This window comes from Alexandromys fortis, unplaced genomic scaffold, assembly GCF_014885135.2.
Source record: "Alexandromys fortis isolate MF-2015 unplaced genomic scaffold, M_Fortis_MF-2015_v1.1 scaffold_30, whole genome shotgun sequence".
Classification (NCBI taxonomy): Eukaryota; Metazoa; Chordata; class Mammalia; order Rodentia; family Cricetidae; genus Alexandromys; species Alexandromys fortis.
The window spans coordinates 8002989-8028424 of NW_026067922.1; the positions used below are offsets into that span (position 1 = coordinate 8002989).

At 40.8% G+C, this 25436-nt stretch overlaps 1 protein-coding gene across 2 annotated transcripts in view; it reads left to right on the forward strand.

Moving 5' to 3' along the window:
- Nbas (NBAS subunit of NRZ tethering complex) overlaps window positions 1-25436 on the forward strand; it is a 291403-nt gene that overhangs the window by 108194 nt on the left and 157773 nt on the right. For both annotated transcript variants that reach the window (XM_050141900.1, XM_050141901.1), the window contains exons 26-29: window positions 234-367; window positions 5294-5356; window positions 7092-7214; window positions 20508-20610. In XM_050141900.1, coding sequence (XP_049997857.1) covers window positions 234-367; window positions 5294-5356; window positions 7092-7214; window positions 20508-20610 — 423 coding nt within the window. The remainder of the gene's footprint in view (window positions 1-233; window positions 368-5293; window positions 5357-7091; window positions 7215-20507; window positions 20611-25436) is intronic.

Genomic DNA, 25436 nt, shown 5'->3' on the forward strand with positions numbered 1-25436 from the left:
TTGAAGAGTCTGATTTTAGCAGATGAAGCTTGTGGGTTACAAATGATCTTTTCTAGCTGATTCTGTAATTAAAATGTGAATTCATTTAGAATTATTAAATACCTCAAAAGTCTGTAAGCTACAGAAAAATCAAGAGTTGTTTCTTTGGCTGATTAATGGCACTGTTTAATATTCTATTGACAGTAGTGCTGGGAGAAACTCACACTGACTACAGCATGCATTATTTTCTCTAGCTGCAGCAAAAATTTATTCCTGACCAGGACCAGCTGATGGCCATAGCACTCGAGTGCATCTATAACTGTGAACGGAGTGACCAGCTCTCTCTCTGCTATGACATCTTAGAATGCCTTCCACAGAGGGGAAGTGGGTAAGAAGCCAAGGAGGCCGATCTCATTGAGTCTTCTTATTCTAGTGTTTAAAGCAAAGGCACCACTTTTCTAAGTGCTCATCAACAGAAAACTTTGAAACTACAAAGAAAAAAAGAGAGGGGGTAGCTCAGAGGTGGAGTGCATGCTTAGTATTCATGTGGCCCTGAGTCTACCTCAGGCCTGCAAACCATAAAGGTTTATGGTTTATAAACCATATAGAGAAGACATGAAAACTGTCTGTCAGCTTGGTGTCTGGAGATAGCCTTCATTCTTTTGTTACTAAATGGATGTTTACTGTAATTGTAATTTCCACGATCATTCCCTTAACCGTGGTCATCACACACTGGAAGCAAGAAACAGCAGCTCTGTGACAAGAATTCTCTAAAAGTCTGCAGAAGTGATTTCTTTGTTCATTAACTGAGATTTAAGTATTTATGGACTAACGGTATTTATTTTGTGAATTCTTTCTTCTTCATTCATATTTAGTAGTTCTCTCTCGGGATGTCATGTAGCTGTCATTCCCTGGATCTTCCTTGCTGTCTCGTTCCTAAGCATCCCACATGATGCTCACTACAAGTCAGCCTCCTTGTCTGCACGCCTCTGGTACTTGAGCCAAAGTGCTCAACCTGTGTCTTCAGTGTCTTCCTTGACGTTAAATATTTAGACAGGAAGGCTTCCTTGCTGTAAATTCAGTCTGTCCCTCAATTTTCTACTTCGCTTCTCATGTTAGGGAAGTGTTTACTTTGTGTGAGATGGATGGTAGCAGTCACCATGTTTCCAAACCACCCTGAAACACTGGTTCCCATAGACTTGGATACAAGGAAAGGAAGAAAATTTTTACATAGTAGCAGAGTATTATCCAGAATCTGGCCTTTTCATATTAAAACTTCAAAGGTGAAGTTTGTCTTTTTGTCTTCACAGAGTCACAGATCGGCCGCCATCATGTTCACCCAGCTTTCACAGTAGCATCACTAATAGTTACCCTCCTTGTATGGGGACCCAAGGCACACTGCGTGCCACAGCCTCCCTTAGGAAGAGGACTCTCGTTCACACGGTTTGACCCATGTCCCACCAGTTCTTTGGACTGAACTTGACTTACAACTAATGCAGGTGCTATAAGAGCTTTTCCTGCACAGATGCAACTAAGTGCTTTCCCTACATAGGGCTTGATCGACTGAACAAAGGACGATTCTGAGTTCAGCCTCATGAACTAATGTGTTTATTTATCTTCCTTATGGCGTATAGGCATCAGACACAGGAGTGACCCCAAAGCAGCTACATTGTTGTAAAGTCTGATCTAGGTGATGCCTCCTGTCCACATGGAATCCGCCCTTCCACTAGCCTCCTACAGTTTATGTAGGTCTAGTGACCTCTTAGACTGCAGGCCATGTGCAGCTGGGGTAGAATCACTTACTGCTGGCATGGAGGTGCAGTGGGTGGCTGAGACTTCAGGTGAGGGTCTGCTCACCTGCTACATTCCTCCCTTCTTTGAGAGACTGTCACCAGTCCAGTGTCAGGTTTGCTTCTGAGTCATGACAACATCTCCAGATGAAAGTGGTGACAGATGTCATGCTCGGGGGAGTGTCCCACAGCGGGCACAGAGAGGCCTATGTGACACCTCAGGAAAGCAGTTTGCTGTGCATAGGATGCCACACCATCTAGGAGGCTCTTGCCCTTCCACTGGGAAGGTTAGTGCCATTTAGAAAAACATGTTGGTAGAGAGGCTCCATTGTATTATGAAAGAGCCCATGGGGACGTATTCCTTTTCTAATTTGCAAGTATAAGGTAAGGCAAGAAAACAGTTGAAATGAAGCATTTTAAGACAGTAAACAGCTGTTTGGTGCCCACTTTCCCAGTATTGGATAACAAAGTAAATGCTCTCACCCCTCTCTTTTTGATGGGGTATTTTTGACATAATTTTATGTAGCACAGGCTTGCCTTGGACTCTCTCTGTGGGTCATGCTGGCCCTGAACTTGTGCTGCTTTAATCTCTACCATCCAAGTGCCTTGGTTATCATCCTGTCTAGCTTAAAAAGCAAAAAGTTTCAAGAAAATTTCGTTGTTTTCTCTTTGCCTGCCTTCTGTGCCGGTTAGTTTTGGTCACCCTGAAAAAAGGGAATCCCATTTAAGAAACTGACTCCATTAGACTGGCCAGCGGGGATGCCTGTGGGACACTTTCTTGATTGTTGCTTGATATTGAAGGCCCCCCACCCCCATCCTGGATGGTGTTATCCATAGGTGGAGGGTCTGGCTGTGTAAGGAAGATCGCCAAGTAAGCAGTGGAAGCTCCAGTGAGTAGCATCCTCTGTGGTTTCTCTTAATTTTTGCTGCCAGATTCGTGATTTGAAGTCCTGTGTGGCCCCTCTTGATGACTAGCAGTTTCCTCTAAACCAGATAAGCCCCCTCTTCCCTGAACTGCTCTGTTCATTGTGTTCCCTTAAAAGCAGAAAACAAGCTAGGACTCTTTCTTTATAGTCTTAGACTTTGAATTTCATAGTTGAACTGTACGTGGTAGTGGTTGTTATTGGATAGTCTTCCTCCCACTCTAGTGTTTCTGACATCATCGTGGTAGTGCAAACCTTGTCAGAGCAAGGTGAGACTTTTCTCCTCTTTAGCTTTCTCTTTCCCCTGGGTTGTATCATTCCTGCTTTCTTTCTTCTTCTTTTTTTTTCCTTGGGCTCCTGACAGAACCATAAAGTAGTCAGAAGAACTTGATAATCTCTCAGCTTCCTTTTTTTCCTTGGCCCTCCCCACTTCTGAATCCCTCCTCATTGGATTTGCCCTTTGTCTTCTTTGGTGTGACCCATCAGCTGTGCTCTTACCTGGGGACTTGGCCTCGTCTCTGTGTTGTTTACTGCCTTTTACCTTCCTTTGTGATATAGCTTCTTATTTTAATGGTGTCCAATCTCAAATAGCTTTTCATCAAACACGGTAATGTCATAATTATACCTCTACAGCAATGTCGGTGTTTTGACTTTCCCTGGAATTCTCAATTGATCATTCAGTTCCTGTGGTCTCTCAAGGTCTTGCTTTTGTCCTGTCCGTGCTGCAGAGAAATCTGATGCCATTCTGAATTAGGCTTTTCCTTTGTAGACTGGTAGTATCTTGTGGTCTTCCTTAGTGTTCTCAAATATCCCGAGTTTGTATTTTTGCTGTGAATTCTGCCACAGTGTGCTGTTCATTGGCCTGTAATTTTCTATTTCTGACCTGGGAGGATAAGGCCCAGTGGTGCATTCCTAAATAGTTCTATTTTTTTCTTTGATGAGTTTATTTGTACTCCCCTCTCCACTGCCTCCAAGTCTTGTTATTCAAAGGTTAGGTCTGCCGGCTTTGGTATTTAATTGTAGATCTTATTTGTTCATGTATTTGTTTGCATCTTTTTTTATTTTTTATTTTATTTCTTTTCCTCACATTTTGACCTTTTATGAATTGATCTGATATTTTCTCAATTTTATCTTCTAATCCAGCTTTTGAATTTCAATATTTATTTTGGTTTCTTAAGGTCAACAAACTGTTTCTTGTTCATTAAAAACAAAACTTAGAGTTCTAGTTCCAGATGCATAGATAGATGCCCTCTTTCCTTCTTCCCCTCCTTTCCATTACCCGACTCTCCCAAGAGCATAGGTGGGCACCATCCTCCCTGTTCCCAGCTGTCCTGGGAGCATGGGTGGACACCCTCCTCCCTGTTCCCAGCTGTCCTGAGAGTATAGGTGGACACCCTCCTCCCTGTTACCCAGCTGTCTTGAGAACTCTGTCTAGAATTCAGTAGGTACATAATTCTAAAGTACCTGTGAGGGTCCAGTCAGTGGCTGTTAGTGGGGAATGGCCGGGGCCAATGTAGAGAGGACCTCTGAAAGCTGCTGAGCCCTGCAGCCACATGACAACTCACATGTGTGTGTTGTGCCACCTTTATGTGGCTTTGCGGATACAGTTTTATTAATCTGTGGTCTCTTTGATGCTGATTGTCATAAAAGTTCTTCCCCAATGGCTCCTTTTATAGTTGTTCCCTGATAAGGATGATCTTCTGATGGGTGAACTTGCCCTGGTTCCTTACCACTGAAGTTGATGTGATTCTCTTCCAGGAGAGGAAATGGTTAAAGCACTCCTGAGAATCTACTAAGTGTACCCCCTGAGTATTAGTCCTAGTGGGACTGCTTTGGGAGGTTGCAGCACTTGATAGGCATAGCAGAAGGCCAGCGTGTGGGCCATGCTCCCTAGTGTCTTTTTCCATGGTACATGATGGTTTTACTCTTTGCCCTTTCTCCATTGCTGGTTAGCCTTTTGACTAAGATCAACTGTGACTCTATTTTTAAAATTGTTTTTGCAAATTTTATATATTAGTACTGTGTTTATATCACTTATATCCCTTCCTCTCCAACTCTAACTTCTCCTGTGTCCCCCTATTCCCTCTCAAACTATTGACCTCTTGTTTTTTACTATTATACACACACACACACATGCATACACATACACACACATACATGCACACCTACACTCATACCTACACCCCTAGTAAACAACTCTTCATAATTCTCTTTTACCTTGAAGCAGAATCAACTCAAAAGTGCCTTAGAAATTAGTTGCTCACATCTTATTAATCTTTAACAGAGAGTGATGTTTGATTACACTAATTTTCATCTTAGTCCATTGATTTGATTTGGTGAAATAGGTACAAATAATTTCACTGTATGCTTCTGGGTGTGACCAGAGATAGGCCTGATAGTCATATTATGCATTGGCACTTCAAGGATATAGTGTAGGACCCTGGGGGTCTTTGGATGGTATATAGGAAATAAGCCTCAAATTTTACTTGGACAGTGTAATATTGTTCCATGTAAGAGAAACTTGCATTTTTTTTAACCCCATATAGTTGTTTTATATTTTATTAAAAACCCATTTCTAAACCTAAATTTTATGTTTTTTAGCCATACGACAAAAGTGACCAAAGCTCTTCATGACATGGTAGACCAACTGGAAAAAATTCTCAGGTGAATAAAAAAGATAAGTCTTTTTGTTCTATACTTATTATGGTGTCTATCCGGCAATGCAGCTATGGCCTGTTATTCATGTCCAGTTTGAACGCATAGTCCCGTGACTCTCCTGAATGTTTTCTCAATGATGTGAGTACTGTCTTACAGTAGCAGAGTGCTGGGGTAGGAGCTGGATACCTGAGGAGCCTGAGTGTGTGCATATACAGCTGCTTGTGCTCCTCAGTCCAGTCTTTCTCAACCCCTATGCAGTTTTGCTGGGGTCCATGGATGATCCTCCTGCCTCTACTGCTCCTGTGCTGTTCTTACAGTTGTGTGGTGCTTTTGTTTGTTTTTTAAAAAGCATCTTGCCATGTAGCTCAGGCTAGCTTCAAACTCAGTTATCCTCCTGCCTCAGCCTTCCTGTGTGGGAATAATAGGTATGAGATGTCATGTCAGATAAGTGTGTATCCAAGTCCAAGCATTTTTTCTCACTAGCTAGATAACCTTTGAACTTAAGTCTTTCTTATATATAAGAATTAATTCATGAGATGATGAAAGTTCTATTACATTAAGAAATTAAAATCCCTCATACTTTCTAGATACACAGAAATGTTAATTTATATAGCAACAATTTCATCAGTCAGTAAATAGTGTCTGTTACACTCATAAGACTTGGAGCACATTAGCGTGTTTGAGTGATTTTGGGATAATACCAAACTATGTTGGAATTTTGATGCATTTTTGGTGGGATACACTTACTTTTATAATGAAATGTTGAGCTTGTGCTGTCTTTCTTTGAGACAGAATAGTCTTAATTACCCCTTAGGGAGTTTGGTGTTATTTACTAGCATTCATTTTTATGTATGAGTGTATGTATGTATATATGTACACATATACATATATATAAACAATTATTAAATATACTATAAATACAAATTGAATAAACTAGGATCTGGGAATGTAGCTCAGCTGGTAGAGTGCTTGCTCAGCAGGCACAAAGCTCTGGAGTTGATCCCCAGCTCCATAAAACGTGTATGTGGTAGTTTGTGCTGGTTATCTTGGCACTAGGAGGTGGAGGTAGGAGGATCAGAAGTTCAAGATCATCCTAGAATATATGAGTTGATGGTCAGCCTGGAGTATGTGAGACCTTGTATTGAAAGGAAGGAAGGAAGGAATGGAGAAAGGGAAGGCAGAAGGAAGGAACAAAATAATAACAACCAACTATTCTTCTAATGTATAATTGATGATGATACCATTTTATTAAGAGTGTATATATAGAAAAGGATCAGTATTTGGAGACCATCTACTCATTTTATTCACTCAAACTAGAGATGGTAGTATAAAAATATTTTAAGTTGCATTTAAGGGAACAGAGTGCTCCATACACCATAGTGCTGTGTACTGACAAGCATTGAAGCCTAGTACTAAAGCCACACGTTTGCCTTATTTATTACTGTGTGTGCTTTTAGAGTGGAGGCAGCTTGCCAGAAAGGTTTTCAGTTAGATATTTCATGTTTTAAAGAATAGATCATTTATTCCAAGTATAGTCTAATAAAAGCCGATGAGAAATATGCTGCTTGATATATAATTATGTGTTTTATTTTTGGTAAGAATTAATGCAATGTGTATTACTGGATCATATGTATATGTGATACCTTTTATTTTTCTACCAAATGTTTAAGTGTAATTTAAATGCTTAAAAACTTCGTCTCTTTGCTTGGACAATGTTCAACATTTCTTCTTTCACTTATAGTGTGTCAGAACTTTTGAAAAAACATGGGCTGGAGAAGCCAGTTTCGTTTGTTAAGAACACACAGTCCAGCTCAGAAGAGGCACGCAGCCTGATGGTTCGTCTGACTAGGCACATTGGACGAAAGTAAGTGACAAACACACTTGATAGATGCTTGTAGATATTGATGTTTTCTTTATTGAAAACTCCGATAAGTTATATAGTTGGTCAATGACATACTGTAGCTATAAGATATATAATTTGATAAGTTTTTTTTTGCATTAGATAAACTGATTGGCCCATTAGCTCTTTTAACTTATATTAACCCATTATTCTTATCTATGTTAGCCACATGGCTCCGTACCTTTTTCAGCCAGGCACGTCACATCTTGCTTCTTCAGTGGTCTGTGCTAGACTGGGAGGAATGGGCTTTCTTCCCAGAATTCTCCTGTTCTCATTGCCCCTCCTCTACTTCCTGTCTGGTTGACCTGCCTATACTTCCTGCCTGCCTGACCAATCAGTGTTTATTTAAAATATAATTGACAGAATACAGATAATTATCCTGCACCACTCCCCCCTCCTTTTTTTTTTTTTTTTTTTTTTTTTAACAAAGAAAATGTCCATAGTCCATTTTTGGGGAATGTGGGCAGAGTATTCCAGGCTACTTCTGGCTGGTTGGGGGCACTGATAATCTTATGGGGACCTAAAGAAAATTTAGAGTTATGATCAAGTCTTGACTGGAATATCCTGTGAGGCTTGATCATCTAAGGCAGTATCTTGAATCCTTTTTGGATGTAGAATTCTGACAACTGGGCCATCTGTTCCTGCCGGAGATTTCTCAGGTGGTCTTTCTTGATGAAACCTGATTTTTCTTACCTCAGAATGAATCCACAGCTTCTCATTTCCTATGGAAACCAAAGTAAAATCTCTTCTCCAAAGTAACATACCTTTTGACTTTAATTTTGAAGTCAAGGTATTTTCAAAATACCTATCTTGGATTAATTCAGCAGAATTCATAAGCAAATATCTTTCTGGGCCGTCCTGCCACTGCAAACTCTGACTCTTTGAAGCAGGAGCTCTGACAACAGAGAGAGCATTTCAGTGTTTTTTTGTGGACACACTGTTGCAGCTTGCTTGATGGCAAGGACCTTGAAATACCATACAGTTGTGGTGATAAATGTGGCTACAGCCAATACCTCAGCCATGAGGCTAAAATCTCAGAAAGCTAAGAAATGGGCTGGATCTAGCCGTCAAAGCCACTTAATCCTCTCCATACTGCTTAGCAAATTAAAGACTCATGTATTCAGAAAAAGATAGATATCCAGTAAACAGAGATTCAAAGACAAAGAAAAGCTCTAAATGGTTTACCGTGTGTTAAAAATATATGTAGGCTAAAGGTTAAAGTTCTTAAAGTAAAAAAGAAAGAAAGAGAGTTGGATATGGTGGTACATACCTTTGATCCCAACACTTGGAAGGCAGAGGTAGATTGACCTCTGTGACTTCAAGGTATCATGCACACCCCTTTTATTCCAATGCCAGGGAGGCAGAGATGGTAAGATCTCTGTGAGTTCAAGGAAAGCCTGGCTCATAGAGTGAGTTCCAGGACAAAGAGACACAGAAACCCTGTCTCAAAAAGCCAAAAGTTAAAAGTAAAAATAAAAGAAATAGAGGTTAAAGTAAAGCCACATAAAGGTGGAAAATTCACAGAAAATCTTGATACTGTATATTATGCTCTCTTTGAATTGTTTGAATGCAGAAGAAGGAACAACAGCTGCTAAAAGGTAAGTTTTGATATATGCACATTTACACATTCTCATGGTCTACACTGTCACTCCATCGAGGATAATGGCCAAAAGAGACAGTGACCCTTACAAGTTTCCTCCTCCTTCTCCATAGTCCCTTTCCTCCTACTTTCTAGGCCACTCATGGGCTGCTGCCGTCTATTGTATATCCCTTTAAGTCTTATTTTCAGTTTCTTAGACTCTTATGTAACTGAGCCAGACATTATTTTGTTATTTGATTTACATTGATTTAGCATAATTGTTTTGATTTATCCGCCTTGTACCATGACTTAAAAGATTACAGTTTTATTTGCAGAATAGAAATCCATGTGTTAGTTTTTTTTTTTTTTTTTTTTAACATCCTGTGTTTGCTCACTGTTGAAATAGGAAGTGGAAGCGGGGCTGCGTCCCCAACACCCCGGCCGCTTGGCTAGCTTATGTCCGAAATAACAACACACAAACTGTATTCATTTAAGAACTGCTTGGCCCATGAACTCTAACCCTTACAGGCTAATTCTTGCACCTGGACTAGCCCATTTCTAATGATGTGTGTAAGCACCCCAAGGTGCGCTTACCGGGAAGAGTCTAGCCTCCGTCCATCCTGGTGTCTCTGCTCCAGAGAGCAGAGCTGTTGGGTCTCTCCGGGAGCAGAGCAGAGTCTGACCTCACTTCCTCTTCCGCCCAGATCCTATTCTGTTTATTCATCCCACCTATGTTCTAAGCTATGAGGCCAAGCAGTTGGTTTATTATAATTAACCAGTTACCTTCCTCCATCAGCTCACCTGTTAGTGGACACTGGAGTTGTTTTGAGTTTTGATGTTTATAAACATAGCTTTTATAGATACTTTTGTTTTCAAAGGACCATATTCAATTTTTTTGAATACATAAAGATAGACTGCAGGACTATATGTTGGGAACAAAACAAAACAAAACAAAACAAAAACCCTACCTAATAGTCTTTTCTGTATTCATTCCATTTAGTTTGAAACCAGACTTTAGGGGTTGGGTTTGTTGCTCGTACCCTCCTCAACTCAGGTGCATTTCTGTACGTTTCTCCCCTATTGGGTGTGTGCTTGTACCTCTTTGGGTGATAGCTGGAAACATAGTTCTGGTCTTTTCTGTCTGTGTATCTTTTCTGTCTATCCTCCAACACCAAGCTGCTTTCTCCTTACTGCATCTGAGGATTTTTTCACCATGTGGGGCCCACTTTGCCTTTAAGGCACTGACTGAGTCTCCCATGGTCACTGTTTCGGACCCACTTTGCCTTTAAGGCATCAGTGGAGTCTCCCATGTGTACCTTGCCCTTTCCATTTTCTTATCTACAGTTTCTGATGAACAGGCTTAAAAAAACTGTTTCCATTGGTGAGAATTATTATTTGATGAAGTTTTACACTTCTGCAGTGCATTCTGCCTATTCTCCCCTTATCCTCTTAGCATCCCACAGTCTCACCCCTGGCTGGCTTCATCACCCTCATTCATCTCTAAACCCAGGACTGGCTCTACGTAAACACCTGAAGGTGACAGTTGACTCTTCTCCAGAACCCAGTACTTCACCAGGGACTCAGGAGCCCAGAGCCCCTCCTGGACCCATGTGTCTTGCTCAGTCTTGTGCAAGCGCCCATAGTGCTGGGACTGACTGCAGTGGCCATGTCATGCTTCAAAGATGGCATTTCGCAGTCGACTCTGTCCTTCCGAGTTTACATTCTTTCTCTTCTCTCACCCAGAACATTCTCCGAGCCTCAGAAGGAGTGGTGGAAATGTTCTGGTTGTGACTGAGCACTGAACTCTCGTTTTTCTGAGCTCCTAGATATCTTGAACAGCCATAGTCTTGGAGTGGACTCCTTTTTTCTTTACATAACTTCAGAAGCCAATCTGTGCTCTGTGATTGTGTTTGTATTAGTTTTACAGAAAGTTTATTTTTATCTTTTTTTTAGCCAAACTTTAAAATTCACACAAATTAAATTTATGATTTGTTTTCACAGTTTTTGATTATTTTTCCAGCTATGGGTCAAAATTTTTTTACAGTCTGGCTAGTCTCACACTATTTGTTGAAAACTCTAGCCTTTCTCTACTGAATTGCCTTTGTAACCTTATTGAAAATCAGTTTTCCACACAGGTCAGGCTGGGTTTTGACAATTTTATTGTGTCTCTTCTACTTATTTACTTATTTTCAAGTAGCACACTGTGTTAGTTATCTTAGATGTATTATAAATTTTGAAATTAGGTAATATTCGTCTTTTGACTTTACTTTTTTTACATTTGTTTTGGTTATATATTATAGGGTTTTTGTATTTCTAATATAAAGTTTAGAATCAACTTTTCTAATATTATTATTTGTGATTTTCTTTCTAATTCAAGAAAGAATCTTGCTACCTAACTCAACATTTAGCTCAGGCTAGGCTCAACCCTACTATATTCTACTGTGTTAGCCTCCTGACCCCTGAGTTTACAGGTGTGTGCTAGCATGCCAACCTTCATTTGGGGTGGCGATAATGGTGTCAGGTCTGTCCCCAGTTGGGGAGTGTGGCTGTGCTAAACCCTTTTTAGGCTCTCAGTCCATGGGAACAGAACGAATGCCTTTCTGTTCCTTTCAGTGTTTCATAGTTTGAGTATGCAAGTCTTGTAATTACTGTGTGAAATTGATTCCTAGGTATGTTACATGGTAATTTGTATTAAATTCATTTGACATAGTTCATTCATAATATATAGATATGCAATCTGTGTTTGTGTGTGTTTATGTGTGTGTACACGTGAATGTGTACATGTGTGTGTGTACTTGTGAGTTGGAGTATTCCTGTGTAGCTCATACTGGTCTCAACCTTTTAATTCTTATGTCTCACCTTCTGAGTACTAAGGTCACAGGTATTCACCATCAGAACTGATCAATTGTTCTTTCATATATTGATCTTTAGTCTTACAGTCTTGCTGAACTCACTTATATATTGTTGACTATATAATTTAATTTTTATTCTTGTTTCATAAAAAGTTTCTAACAAATTGTAGATACTCGTATTTTCAAATGAATAGGTGAATAAAAGATAGTAATGCTAACAACTTTTTTCCTAGTCAGTGTTTCTCTCTGTATAGCATTGGCTGTCCTGGAATTTGCTTTGTAGACCATTCTGGCCTTGAGCTCACGGAGATCTGCATGCACCACCACCAGCCAGCATGATAGCAATTTTTAGAGTAAAGTATTTGTGTTTTGTGATTTTATTTTGCTCTTTCTATGTTGTTATCATTTAAAGTACATTTATTCTGATGGAGGTATGAATTTTGCTGTTCCTTTTTGGAGATTCAAAAGTTATAGGAGAGCTAGCAAACTGAATTTATTAGTTAACAATTGCATCTCCCTCATATTTAGTTGTACTTTTCTTAATTATACATTTATTTGTAAATTTTTATTCACATTAATTTTTGTTTATTTTGTTAATATTCATATTTTTTAATCCTGAATAAATGAATTTTTCATTCACATTGTTTATGAATATTTTGTTATAGGTTTGGACAATTTTTTGTCAGCATGTGTAAAAGCAAGACATTGTATCTCCTTCATCTGTCCAAGCTGTCCAGTTAAATATGAGGGAGAAAATTGAGAATTTGCCTTGTAGAAAAATTTTCAAAGACAAAAGACTTTCAAAGGCTTTTCCAACTAAGTGGGATCCAAATGGCCCATAAACCAGTGGCAAGCATTTGGACCATTCTAATAGTTCTGGTGGGAAAGACCTGTGAATTTTCACTGGTTGTCAGGCAGTAGCTGGAGAGCCTGACATGGAGAGGCTGGTTTAACAAATGGATTCTGAGATAGTCAGAGGTTTGAGGGTGGTCCCCAGGTAGGTATGAGGAAGTTACCTTCTGAATCTGTCACACGGGGAAGGTGTGAAAATGTAAAGATGTCTGGAGGGGAATAATAAATCGTATTCAACAGGGAACAAGCTTGCTGGCAGTAGGATTAAATAATGAATGGTTAGAGATACAGTTGAGCCAGATAAAAGAGGAAATGAAATTCCAATATTGATAAGATAGTGCTTGTTTTCAGCTCCTCCGAGCAGAGCCAGACTCTGTCCTGGGAACGTCTCGCATCTTGCATCTTTCTCTCATCACTGTCTCCCTCTCTTGCAGCACTGTGCTGTCTTTATTAAACATGTATTTGTGCCTTAGGTTTTCTTCTAGTTTTTAAGCTAGAGATACTGGCAAGGAACTTACACACTATGGCCCGGGAAATTGCTGACTGAGGGACTGTTTTAGTCTTATGACAAGTTTACAAGGGGTCAGTGCCCCTAGGGTGATGCTGCTTTTGCTAGGACCAGCACCTCCACAGCTGGAAAGCCTTGCTCCAGCTGCTGAGCTGTGTATGTGCTTCTGATGTGCCCAGTGTCAATTTCTACATGCGGCAGTCTGCTTACTGTGAATATTTAGGAGAACATGGTCTCACTTTAAAAGTTGTCAGCTTGGTATTAGTCTCAACACGTGAGTGTGCTCAAGCTTTCAGTACCTCTAAAACAGTCTTCTGGGCATCGTAAATGATGACAGAGCCCATCATGTTAGTCTGAGTCCAGGTTTTACCATCTTGAATATGGTACTGTTTGTACTTGGGTTGGAGGAAAATCTATCTCCATTACTGATTTGTAACTAATACTTTGTATTCAGACATCTTATTGGTTTGCTAAATTCTGCTTTCTTCAAATTCCACTTTTGATTTTTATTTACGGGATGCATTCTGAAAAAGGCCATTGTAAATGATGTGTTATAATTTATTTTAATTAGAATCTCCACTTATGGTTAGCCATGTGTGAGGGAACATTTATACCATCTGCCCTAGTGCTGATGGCTTCCAGAGGAACAGCTGGGCTGTGAGATGTGCGTAAAGCCTGACAAGATCAAGGTCTGACTTTTTTGAGCTAATAACTTGGACACTGACTTCAAACATTTTGTTACTCCTCTGCCTTCAAGTCAAATCTGAAAGGAGTCCTGCAATTCTTTGAAGCCCATCAAAAAAGTTCAATGAGCAAGATGAAAATACTGAATATACTTTATAGGTTGTCATAGGAAACTTGCAGAAGCAACAGTATGTTTTCTCTGTGTGTGTGTGTGCCAGAAAAGTACTGTGTCTTCATGTGCCTTGTTGCACATGGAGCAAGAAGAAGTGTTTATTTCAGGTAGTAAATAGAAAACGGCACTGACAGTGAGCCCTGTGCTTGTTAACATTTTAGGCCTGGTGACCAGGACTATTGTTATCTCAGCTACTCGGAGCAGAAAGATGCTCAAAGCCAAGCATGTGGGGACGGCCTGTGCAACATAGTGATAGCCAGTCTCAAAAGCAGATGTGCTGACGCTTAATTATTATATACTTAGGATCTATCGTCTTCATTTAAGCACAGAACAGTTAGAAATGATGGTCGTTGTTGTTTTTGACATAGCATCTTGCTTTGTAGGTCAGGCTGCCTTGAAATTATGTTCCCCTGACTCAACCTCTTGAATGCTAGACTGCCAGATACATATCATAGCATCTGGTAGTGATCATGATTTTAAAGGACAATATATTGAGACAAGAAAGAAAAAGATTTCATGTAAAAGAAACTTTATTTTGTACTTGACAAACACAAACAGCATCTACTTTTTCAAATATTGAGTTCTTTTATTGTCTAGAACTTCATAATTAGTGGTAAACATAATGATTCCAAGTTCAGGTACATTCAAGTAAGATGAACTGAGAGGAACAAAGGCACTTACAGCATGTTCCCTTCCAACTGTTTTATAACATTAATTATGTACATAACTTAAAACAAAATGTCTTTAAAACCCAAGATCCATCCATCCACTCTCATTTCTCAAATACTGGATCAGAAAACTTAGGTACCTTTTTATATATTGTACTTTAAGTTAATCATAAAAATCCCAGAGGAGGGAGCCTAGAAGTCAGATGAAAACACCATACTCCATACAAGAAATCCAGCTCATTTGTGTGTTAGGAGCACGCAGACTTTTTCAGTGTCCATAGTTGCCTAGAGTTAGTCTCACCCATTCTTGGTGATTCTGTGAGTTGGGCTTTGAGTCAGGACTGTTTAATCCAGCAGGGTTGTACATTCATAACACAAATCCATGACTATGGGTGAAACTGCCAGAAAACCCCCTTCCCTGCTGCAGGAGAGACTGCAACTTTGGAAGCAGACTTCAAGTGGTTGTAGTCATGGGTTTGCAAAGCCTTCCTGCTGTGTGACCCTGCTCCGGTTTATAAATTGCTGCTGTGTTGTAATTGCTCTGCTCTGAGCATAAGAGCCATCTTCTTCAGAACATCTTTGATTCTTTGCTTGTTGACTGTTGATGTTCTCCCTTAGAAGGAGGGGAAGAGGAGGGTCATTGGATCATTACTTGAGGACATTTCTTCTTGCACTTTCCATCAGCTGTCTGTCATTCCGCCCTGAATTCATGTAGACTCCTGGTCTGGGGAGGCACTAGAATGTTTATACCGTGGAAGGTTAATGGAAGAGTCTGACTTCTCACTTCTGCAATTTTTCATTTTTCAAAGCTTGATACTTTTCCAAAAGTATCACATTGTTACTTTTCAGTGCTATGTTTGCTTTGGGTTGTCATATGCTCCTCTAAGTAACCTTAATAAATTTCTGGGTTCACCAAGCTAAACTGGTTTGTTGTTGAAGCTCTTTAAGGAGGGAAGTATATGTCTATGGAGAGAATTTCCACAACACTTATGTAGGTGGCAGCAATCAATGAAGCTGAAGTTGAGTTTGGAAAGAGCAGTGGAGTTTTCTTGCTGTGAGTGATAGACAGTTACACTATCTGAGGGTGGGTTGTCTACAGGAGAGTCAGGTATGAGTCCTCTCATATGGTGTGGGATGCTGTGTCAGCTTCTGTGCTCTTATAGTCATCACAAGGTTGCTGTTTTACATAAGATGTGGGACTGAGGCTTGGATGGATACCCTGAGGAACTTGCATTTATAAAGGCGAAATTACAGTGGGGCATACAGCTAGTGTTTTTCACTTTAGCCTGTTGTTTCTAAAGGAAACTGGGAAAAGAGGGAGGGGGAGAATTAAATAGAGGTCTAAGCTTGCACCTCTCAAAGCTGGGAGGATACTTAAAAGGTGGACGAGAATACAGATGTGTGTTAAAAACCCTTCCTGGAATCTGGAGAATTGGAGCGCATGGGAACTATCTGACGGTATAAAAAGAAAAGCATGAGGTAGCAGTGATAGTGAATAGCTGAGAATGAGAGAGATGGGTTGTGGTAGCCACTCATCAGACAGGGCAGTGCTGTGTTCATCAAAGTGAAGAAAGGTTTGTTTCGTTTTGCATGGCTTTGATGAACCCCATAGTACAACTATTTTGCTGAGGTAGGAATACTATGTAGAATTTGACTAGTATAAAGTGAATAAACCAGTCAAGTAGGTGCAGAAAACGGAAGGGAAATGGGGTCATTCTTAGTCTCTGTCTGAATGTCTAGCAAAATCTATGTTGAATTTATCTCCTTAGTGGGCAAAATTGATGGAAAACATTTTGGAGGTTTTAGAGTCTTAGTTGGTAGTTCAGCAAGGGTGGACTGTTGGGAGATGGCCAGTGAGCCCCACTGTACTTGCCTCTGTGGAGGAGGAGGCTCTTCTGGGGGTGGACATACAACAGCTGTTAGCTCCCCTATGTTGTCTGAGGGGTTTCTGTCCTACCTGGTTCCTGTAATCGTTAAGTCCCAAATAAATCACACAGAGGTCTATATTAACTATAAACTGATTGGCCCATTATCTCAGGTTTCTTATTAACTCTTATAACTTATATTAGCCCATTATTCTTGTCTGTGCTAGCCATGTGACTTGGTACCTTTTTTTGGTGAGGCAGTTATATCTTGCTTGTTCTGAGGCTGGGCAAAGGACTGTAGAAGAAACTTCCTTCTTCCCAGAAGTCTCCTGTTCTCATTGTCCCGCCTCTACTTCCTGTCTGGTTGTCCCACCTATACTTCCTGCCTGGCTACTGACCAATCAGCATTTATTTAAAATATAATTGACAGAATACAGTCAATTGTCCCACACCACCCCTAAGCAGGAGACATGTGACTGCAGTGAGGGCTCTGCAGGACGATTGGAAGCCCCACGCTGACCTGTTTGATTAACAATCATCTATTTGCAGATTATCTGGGGAGGGATTGTTGATGCACTGTTATTATTTCCTATTGCTGAACACTGGGGCAGGGGATGTTTGAATCAGATATTCTCCTATTCCTTGGTTCTTTGCAACTTCAGGACAGTGGATATTAGTATGGAGATAGTGGGTACAGACAGAAGTATTAAGCATGGCCTAGGGATGGTAAAGGCATTTCTCTCCTGTGGTAGATTGTTTGCCCACCCAGCAATGAGTAGGTGGCCAATGGAAGAGTTGACTGTCTGCAGCTGCTATGAAAGGGCCGTTAACATTCTATAAGTCTAAGGGACCAGGGCTGAGCATGAGTATAGTCTCCTCAACAGCAGGGATGAGCAATAACCATACACTGTCTGGATAGGAGCTGAATGCTTTGGTCTTTTGTGAGCATGTTACTGACCTCTCTTTTGAGGGGATCTTGAAAATTATGTCTCAGGAATTCTGGCAAAAGAGACTGTCTTTTTTGGAGCTTGATGTTTCTTCCTAATGCAGCTGGCAATGCCTGCAACCACTCTGAGGTTCTGGCAACTTGTGTCACCTAAGAAGGTAAATCCTGAAGGTCTCTGTTTATTGCTTGTGAACTGCTGCCTAGTATTCCACTTAAAGCAGTGGTTCTTACCCTGTGGGCCATTGTCCTGACCAGTGGGACATGAATCAGGAACCGGATCCTGGAGGGGAGAAATGAAGGGGCAAGAAGAGCTAGTTCCAGGACAGGCTCCAAAACAGAGAAACCCTGTCTCGAAAACAAAACAAAACAAAAAAAAGTTAAAAAAAAAAGTAAGAAATATGAGAAACGGACAGCTAGTCTGCATTCTGATCAAGCTGCCAACTTTATTTTTTCTCAGGAGCATTATATAGCAAAAGGGGAAGGAGTAGGTAGGTTGCTTTGTCTTTGTTCTTACTGGAATGTCAGTTCTGGAGACATCCCTAGCTGATAGGAAGAGATAAGGAAATGTAAATGTTTACTAACAGGGGGAATGCTAATTACTTCAGAGTCCTGGGTCCTGCAAGTCTGTAGACACTCTTTACTCACAGGGAGAGGTTATAACCAAAATATAGGTCTTTACTCCCAGCAGGTCCTCCCTTTTCATGAGGCGAGCAGGCCATGCCTTCTTTAGGGGTGATTACATATCAGATATTCACATTACAACTCATAACAGTAGTGAACTTACAGTTATGAAGTAGCAACAAAAATAGTTTTATCGTTGGGGTCACCATGATGAGGAACTGTATTAAAAGGTCACAATATTAGGAAGGTTGAAAGTCACTGATTTATAGCAAAGCCTCCAGCTATAATGCTAGCGGTAGGTGGTTCCTGTTCCCCAGACCTGTGCTAATAGCAGCCTATGCTTGCCTCCTATGTCTTTTTTTAATAATTAAATTTATTTTTTAAAACAATCTTTTCTCATTTTACACACCTATCGCAGTTCCCACTCTTCCTCTCCTCCTGCTTTCCCCACTTCAGCCCTCCATCCACTCCTCAAAGAGGGTAAGACTTCCCAAGTGGAGTCAACAAAGTCTGACATATCACTTTAAGGCAGGACTGAGGCCCTTCCCCCATCTAGGATGAGCAAAATATCCCTCCAAAAAGAATGGGTTCCAAAATGCCAGTTCAAGCACTGGGGATATATCCTGGTCCCACTGCCAGTGGCCTACCCAAACCACACCACTATCACCCACATTCAGTGGACCTAGTTTGGTCCTATGTTGGTTCTCTTGCTATAAGTCCCAGTCAGTGAGCTCTCACTAGCTCAGGTCAGCTGTTTCTCTGGGTATCCCCATTATGGGCTTCACCCCTTTGCTCATGTTATCACTCTTTTCTCTCTTGGATTGGCCTCTGTAAGCTTGGTCCAGTGCTTAGCTATGGATTTCTACATTTGTTTCCATCAGTTGATGGATGAAGTTTCTGTGATAACATTTAAGATATTCATCAATCTGACTGGCAAGGCCAGTTCGGGCACCGTCTCCTCTATTGCTTAAGGTTTTAGCTGGGGTCATTCTTGTGGGTTCCTGACAGTTTCTCTAGTGCCAGGTTTTTTTACACTGCATAATGGCTCCCTCCCACTCTGTCCTCCCATTTCAACCATCTAGTTCCCTCATGTTCTCCTCTCCTCTTTCCTTTCCCCTCCCCTCTTTCACCCTCTCATCTCCCCCTCTCCCATACTCCCAATTTTTTTAGATCTTGTTGAATTCTGCTTCCCAGGGGGATCCATGTTCTCCTTGTTACCTAGTTCTCTCTGGATTTGTGGACTATAAACTGGTTATTCTCTGCTTTACATCTAATATCCACTTATGAGTGAGTACATACCATGTTTGTCTTTTCTGGTTCTGGGTTACCTCATGCAGGATGGTTTTTTCTAGTTCCATCCATTTGCATGGAAATTTCAAGATGCCATTTTTTTTTTTCCCGCTGTGTAGTATGCCTTTGCATAAATGTACCACATTTTATTTATCCATTCTTTAGTTGAGGGGCATCTAGGTTGTTTCCAGGTTCTGGCTATTATGAATAATGCTGCTGTGAACAAAGTTGAACCAATGTCCTTGTAGTATGATTGAGCATCTTTTGGGTGTATTCTCAATAGTGGTATTGCTGGATCTTAAGTGGATTGATTCCCAGTTTTCTGAGAAACCACCACACTGATTTCCAAAGTGGCTGTACAAGTTTGCACTCCCATCAACAATGGAGGAGTGTTCCCTTTACCCCACATCCTCTCCAGCATAAGTTGTCATCCGTGTTTTTTAATTTTAGTCATTCTGACAGTGTAAGATGATGTCTTAGAGTCATTTTGATTTTTATTTTTCTGATGGCTAAGGATGTTGAGCAATTTCTTAAGTATCTTTTGGCCATTTGCAATTCTTCTGTTGAGAATTCTCTGTTTAGATCTTTACCCCAATTTTTGATTGGATTTTTTTTTTTTGGTCTTTTGATGTCTAGTTTTTTGAATTCTTTATGTATTTTAGAGATCAGTCCTCTCTCTGATGTAGGGTGAGTGAAGATCTTCTCCCATTCTGTAGCTGCCTTTTTATTTTATTGACTATGCCGTTTGCCTTACAGAAGCTTCTCAGTTTCAAGAGGTCTCATTTATTAATTGTTGCTCTCAGCGTCTGTGCTGCTGGTGTTATATTAGGAAGTGGTATCCTGTACCCATGTGTTCAAGGCTACTTCTCACTTTCCCTTCAATGAGGTTCAGTGTGGCTGGATTTATATTGAGGTCTTTGATCCATTTGGACTTGAGTCTTGTGCATGGGGATAGATAAGGATCTATTTGCATTCTTCTACGTGGCAACATCCAGCCATATCAGCACCATTTTGAGGATGGATTTGAAGCTCGTCCTTGTTTCTGGTTTTTCTGCTTTATTTTGCTGTGGGATTTCTCTCCACGTGTGAACTCTTTCTACCCTTTTCTATAAATTTAAATGAATTTAGCCCTATTGTTTGTTAAAATATTGTTGTGCCTGGAATAGTAGTACCTGTGCCTTTGGAGTCTGGTTTCATGTGTTCTTTCTTTCCTTCCCCAGGCAGCCTCCTGTTGGCGAGTCTCAGTGGAGAATGCTGCTGCAGGACATGCTGACCATGCAGCAGCATGTGTACACATGCCTCGATGCTGGTGCCTGCTATGAGGTAATGCAGCTGTAACTGTTTTTTTTTTTTAATTTAGAAATTTTAATTGTGTTTGCCACAAGGGAGAGACTGAAAGAGACACTGTATATAATGTGATTGATGATTGATCTAGTGCTATGGATTGAAGCCTTATCATATCCCTCTTCTGCCTTCCCCTTGTTTATTGCCGTGCCATCTATTTTGCAGATCAGTCTTCTGAAACATTGAATATGATATGATTTCTTCCTACAGGTTTTGGTGGTCATTAAAACTATAGCTCTTTTGGGGGCCTACCACCCAGCTCCAGAATAAATTACAAACAGAGGTTTATTATTTCTTGTGAAATAAGCTCGGCCTTAGCTTGGCTTGTTTCTATCCAGCTTTTCTGATTATTTATTTATTTATTTATTTATTTATTTATTTATTTATTTTTTAAAGATTTCTGCCTCCTTCTCTCCTCCCATTTCCCTCTCACTTCCCCCAGTCCCTCTCCCTCTCCAGTTCTAAGAGCAGTCAGTGTTTCCTGCCCTGTGGGAAGTCCAAGGTCCTCCACCCTCCATCCAGGTCTAGGAAAGTGAGCATCCAAACAGACTAGTCTCCCACAAGGCCAGTCCATGCAGTAGAATCAAAACTCAGTGCCATTGTCCTTGCCTTCTCATTCAACCCTCATTGCCAGCCACATTCAGAGAGTCCGGTTTGATTACATGCTCCATCAGTCTTAGTCTAGCTGGCCTTGGTGAGCTCCCATTAGATCAGTCCCATGTCTTAGTGCGTGGACGTACCCCTCGCGGTCCTGACTTCCTTGCTCATGTTCTGGAGTCATTACCATCCCTGACTTCAAACTCTATTACAGAGCTACAGTAATGAAAACAGCTTGGTATTGGCATAAAAACAGAGACGTTGATCAGTGGAATCGAATCGAAGACCCGGATATTAGCCCACAAACCTATGAACACCTGAGTTTTGACAAGGGAGCTAAAATTATGCAATGGAATGATGTAGGTGGGTCGGTCATCTGTCTATGTGTTACTTTTATTGGTTAATAAAGAAACTGCCTTGGCCCTTTGATAGGACAGAAATTTAGGTAGGCAGAGTAAATAGAACAGAATGCTGGGAGGAAGAAGGCAGTGAGGCAGAAGCAATGAAGCTCCAGCCCAAGATGGATGTAGGCTAGAATCTTTCCCAGTCAGCCACCATCTCGTGGTGCTACACAGATTATTACAAATGGGTTAATCAAGATGTGAGAATTAGCCAATAAGAGGCTAGAACTAATGGGTCAGGCATGTTTAAATGAATATAATTTGTGTATTTTGGGTGTAAAGCTAGCTATGCTGGAGCTGGGCGGGACAAAAAGCAGGCCTGCTCACCTCAATACTACAGTGGAAGAAAGAAAGCATCTTCAACAAGTGGTGCTGGCATAACTGGATGTCAACCTGTAGAAGAATGAAAATATATCTCTATCTATCACCGTGCACAAAACTCAAGTCCAAATGAATTAAAGACCTCTATATAAATCTGACCACGCTGAGCCTGATAGAAGAGAAAATGGGAAATAGTCTACAACACATGGGCACAGGAGACCAATTCCGACGTATAACCCCAGTAGTACAGACAATAAGAGGAACAATGAATAAATGGGACCTCCTGAAAATGAGAAGCTTCTGTAATGCAAAGGACACTGTCACTAAGACAAAAAGGCTACCTACTGACTGGGAGAAGATCTTCACCAACCCCGCAACAGACAAAGGTCTGATCTTCAAAATATATAAAGAACTCAAGAAACTAGACATTAAAACTCTAATTAACCCAATTAAAAAATGGGGTACTGAACTGTACAGAGAATTCTCAACAGAAGACGTTCAAATGGCCAAAAGACACTTAAACCTCCTTAAGATCAGGGAAATGCAAATCAAAACATCTTTTTTTTTAAAATATTTATTCATTATTATTCAATATTCTGTCTGTATGTCTGCAGGCCAGAAGAGGGCACCAGATCTTATTACAGATGTTTGTGAGCCGCCATGTGGTTGCCGGGAATTGAACTCAGGATCTTTGGAAGAGCAGGCAGTGCTCTTAACCACTGAGCCATCTCTCCAGCCCAAATCAAAACATCTTTGAGATACCATCTTACACCTGTCAGAATGGCTAAAATCAAAAACACCAATGATAGCCTATGCTGGAGAGGTTGTGGAGTAAGGGGAACACTCATCCATTGTTGGTGGGAATGCAAACTTGTGCAACCACTTTGGAAGTCAGTGTGGCGGTTTTTCAGGAAACTGGGAGTCAACCTACCTCAGGATCCAGCAATACTACTCTTGGGAATATACCCAAGAGATGCCCAATCATACTACAAAAGCATTTTGTTCAACTATATTCATAGCAGCACTATCTGTAATAGCCAGTTTTTCTGATCTTATCACAGCTAACTTTTACCTCTGGGCTTTTTCCTTTTCTTAATTCTGTGTATTTTACTTTCACTCTTACTCTGTGACTGGCTGTGTGGCTAGGTGGTTGGCCTCCTTCATACACTCTTTTGCTTGTTCCAAATCACTCTATAGGTGCCTACACTTGTGTCCTGAAAAGCCACAATGGCCCGAGCCTCCTAGGTGCCTCTTGGTCACTCTCCACAGTGTTTCACAGTATGTTCAAGTAGCTCCCTCAAGTAGGATGTATATCGACCCTTCCTGTGACTGTGTGTATAATGTTCCCTCTACCTGGAATATAGTCTTTTTTCTTACTTGGAAAACTCCTGATAAATTTTCATGACTAGGCTGACTATGCTTGGTAAGATCTCATAGAACTTACCTCTACTGTAGCCTTCCTTTAAAATGGAGCTGTTTGCAGATAAGATGGGTTCTTTCAGCTTTGGGCTTGTGGTCCTAGGTAGGCATTTTACTATCACATATTTGAATGAATATCTTTCTGCAAAAGAACATTAGAAAGCATTTATAAGTTTTTAAAAGCTCTAGAAGACAGTAATGTAGACTTTTCAAAACTAACATTTTAATTTGCACCTTTTGACAAATTCTGTATTTGCTGTTAAGTTTTGTTGTCCTTGGGAAATAATTTGAGAGTACAGTGGCCTAACTTTGAACATGGTAGACAAAGGCTGACATTCTGCCTCTAGAATGACGTCCAGATTGTCATTGTAGGCTGAGTAAAGTGCCTTTTCCAACATGGATCATGATGCTCTATGCCTGGCAGTGCTTCTCAACTTTCCTATTGCTCTGTCCTTTTGCTAGAGTGCCTCACATAGTGGTGACTGCAACCATAAAGTTATTTTTGTTGCTATTTTGCTACTGTTATGAACTGTAATATAAATATCTGTATTTTCTAATGCTCTTTAGTGACCCCTGTGAAAGTCATTTGACTCCCAAAGGGTCACAACCCGCAGACTGAGAACCACTGCTCTATAACTAACATGAATAAATCATTGGAAGCTCATTTGGCTTGTGCTCATTTGGTATGCCAGTTTCACCTGCCAGAACCTAGTGAGGAGGGCCACCAGGTCAAATGTGCTCTCACCAGAACTTCCATTTTATAGCCACTCTTGTTATGTTAAGTGAGTTTTCTGCCCCAGACATCAAAATAAAGGCTCCTTTAAAGAGCAATGATTAGGTAATATAGGGAAAGCCAGGGGAAACTCCTGTTCCCCATCAAGTTGTTCCTATCTCATCAGTTTCTTCACTGTCCTCATCCACCCATGAATGGCAGGGAAAGAATGTCACATTGTCAATAATAGGCTTGGCAGTCACATTGTTTAATACTTCTCTGGCACAAGTAATCTCAAATACTTTTAATATATACAGTGCCATTAGTACAATAAATTCTTTGTAAGATACCTCCTGTCAGTGTTTCTTATTTTATTGAGATACATTCTAATATCCAAGTTAGTAAAAAGTCTCATTGCTCCATGCTATCATTTTAATGTTTATTTGTAAGTTAACATTTACAGTCTAACTCATTCATAAGGGTGAATTCAGATGAGGTTGGGGGTGTAGCTTAGTGGGCCAGTACTTGCCTATCATGCACAGACACTGGTTTGATCCTGCTCCACAGTGACAGAGAATGTGAATGTCTGTGTTATCAGCAATGACATATTATGGGTGTCAGATCTTGTGGTTGCAGTCTGTTACAGTCGGCAGAATGCGTCCAGTTTGAATAGCGCACTGCCTGTAGTAGTTGACCAGTGCGTTTTACTGATTGCTTATTTACTTTATTTATAGAAAATCCATGTAATTTAGGATGGCCTAGGGCTCAATTATCTTCCGTGAATCTCTCAAGTGCTGGGATTACGGCTGTGTGCCATCATACTCTGCTTCAGTTTTGTTTTCTTTTTTTTTTTAAATTTATTTATTAAAGATTTCTGTCTCTTCCCCACCGCTGCCTCCCCTTTCCCTCCCCCTACCCCAACCAAGCCCCCCTCCCTCGTTAGCCCAAAAAGCAATCAGGGTTCTCTGCCCTGTGGGAAGTCCAAGGACCACCCACCTCCATCCAGGTCTAGTAAGGTGAGCATCCACGAAACTGCCTAGGCTCCCACGAAACCAATAGGTCCAGTAGAATCAAAAACCTGTTGCCATTGTTCTTGAGGTCTCAGCAGTCCTCCTTGTCCGCTATGTTCAGCGAGACCGGTTTTGACCCAGGCTTTTTCAGACCCAGGCCAGCTGGCCTTGGTGAGTTCCTGATAGAACATCCCCATTGTCTCAGTGTATGGGTGCACCCCTCGCGGTCCTGAGTTCCTTGCTTGTGCTCTCTCTCCTTCTGCTCCTGATTTGGACCTTGAGATTTCAGTCCGGTGCTCCAATGTGGGTCTCTGTCTCTGTCTCCTTTCATCGCCTGATGAAGTT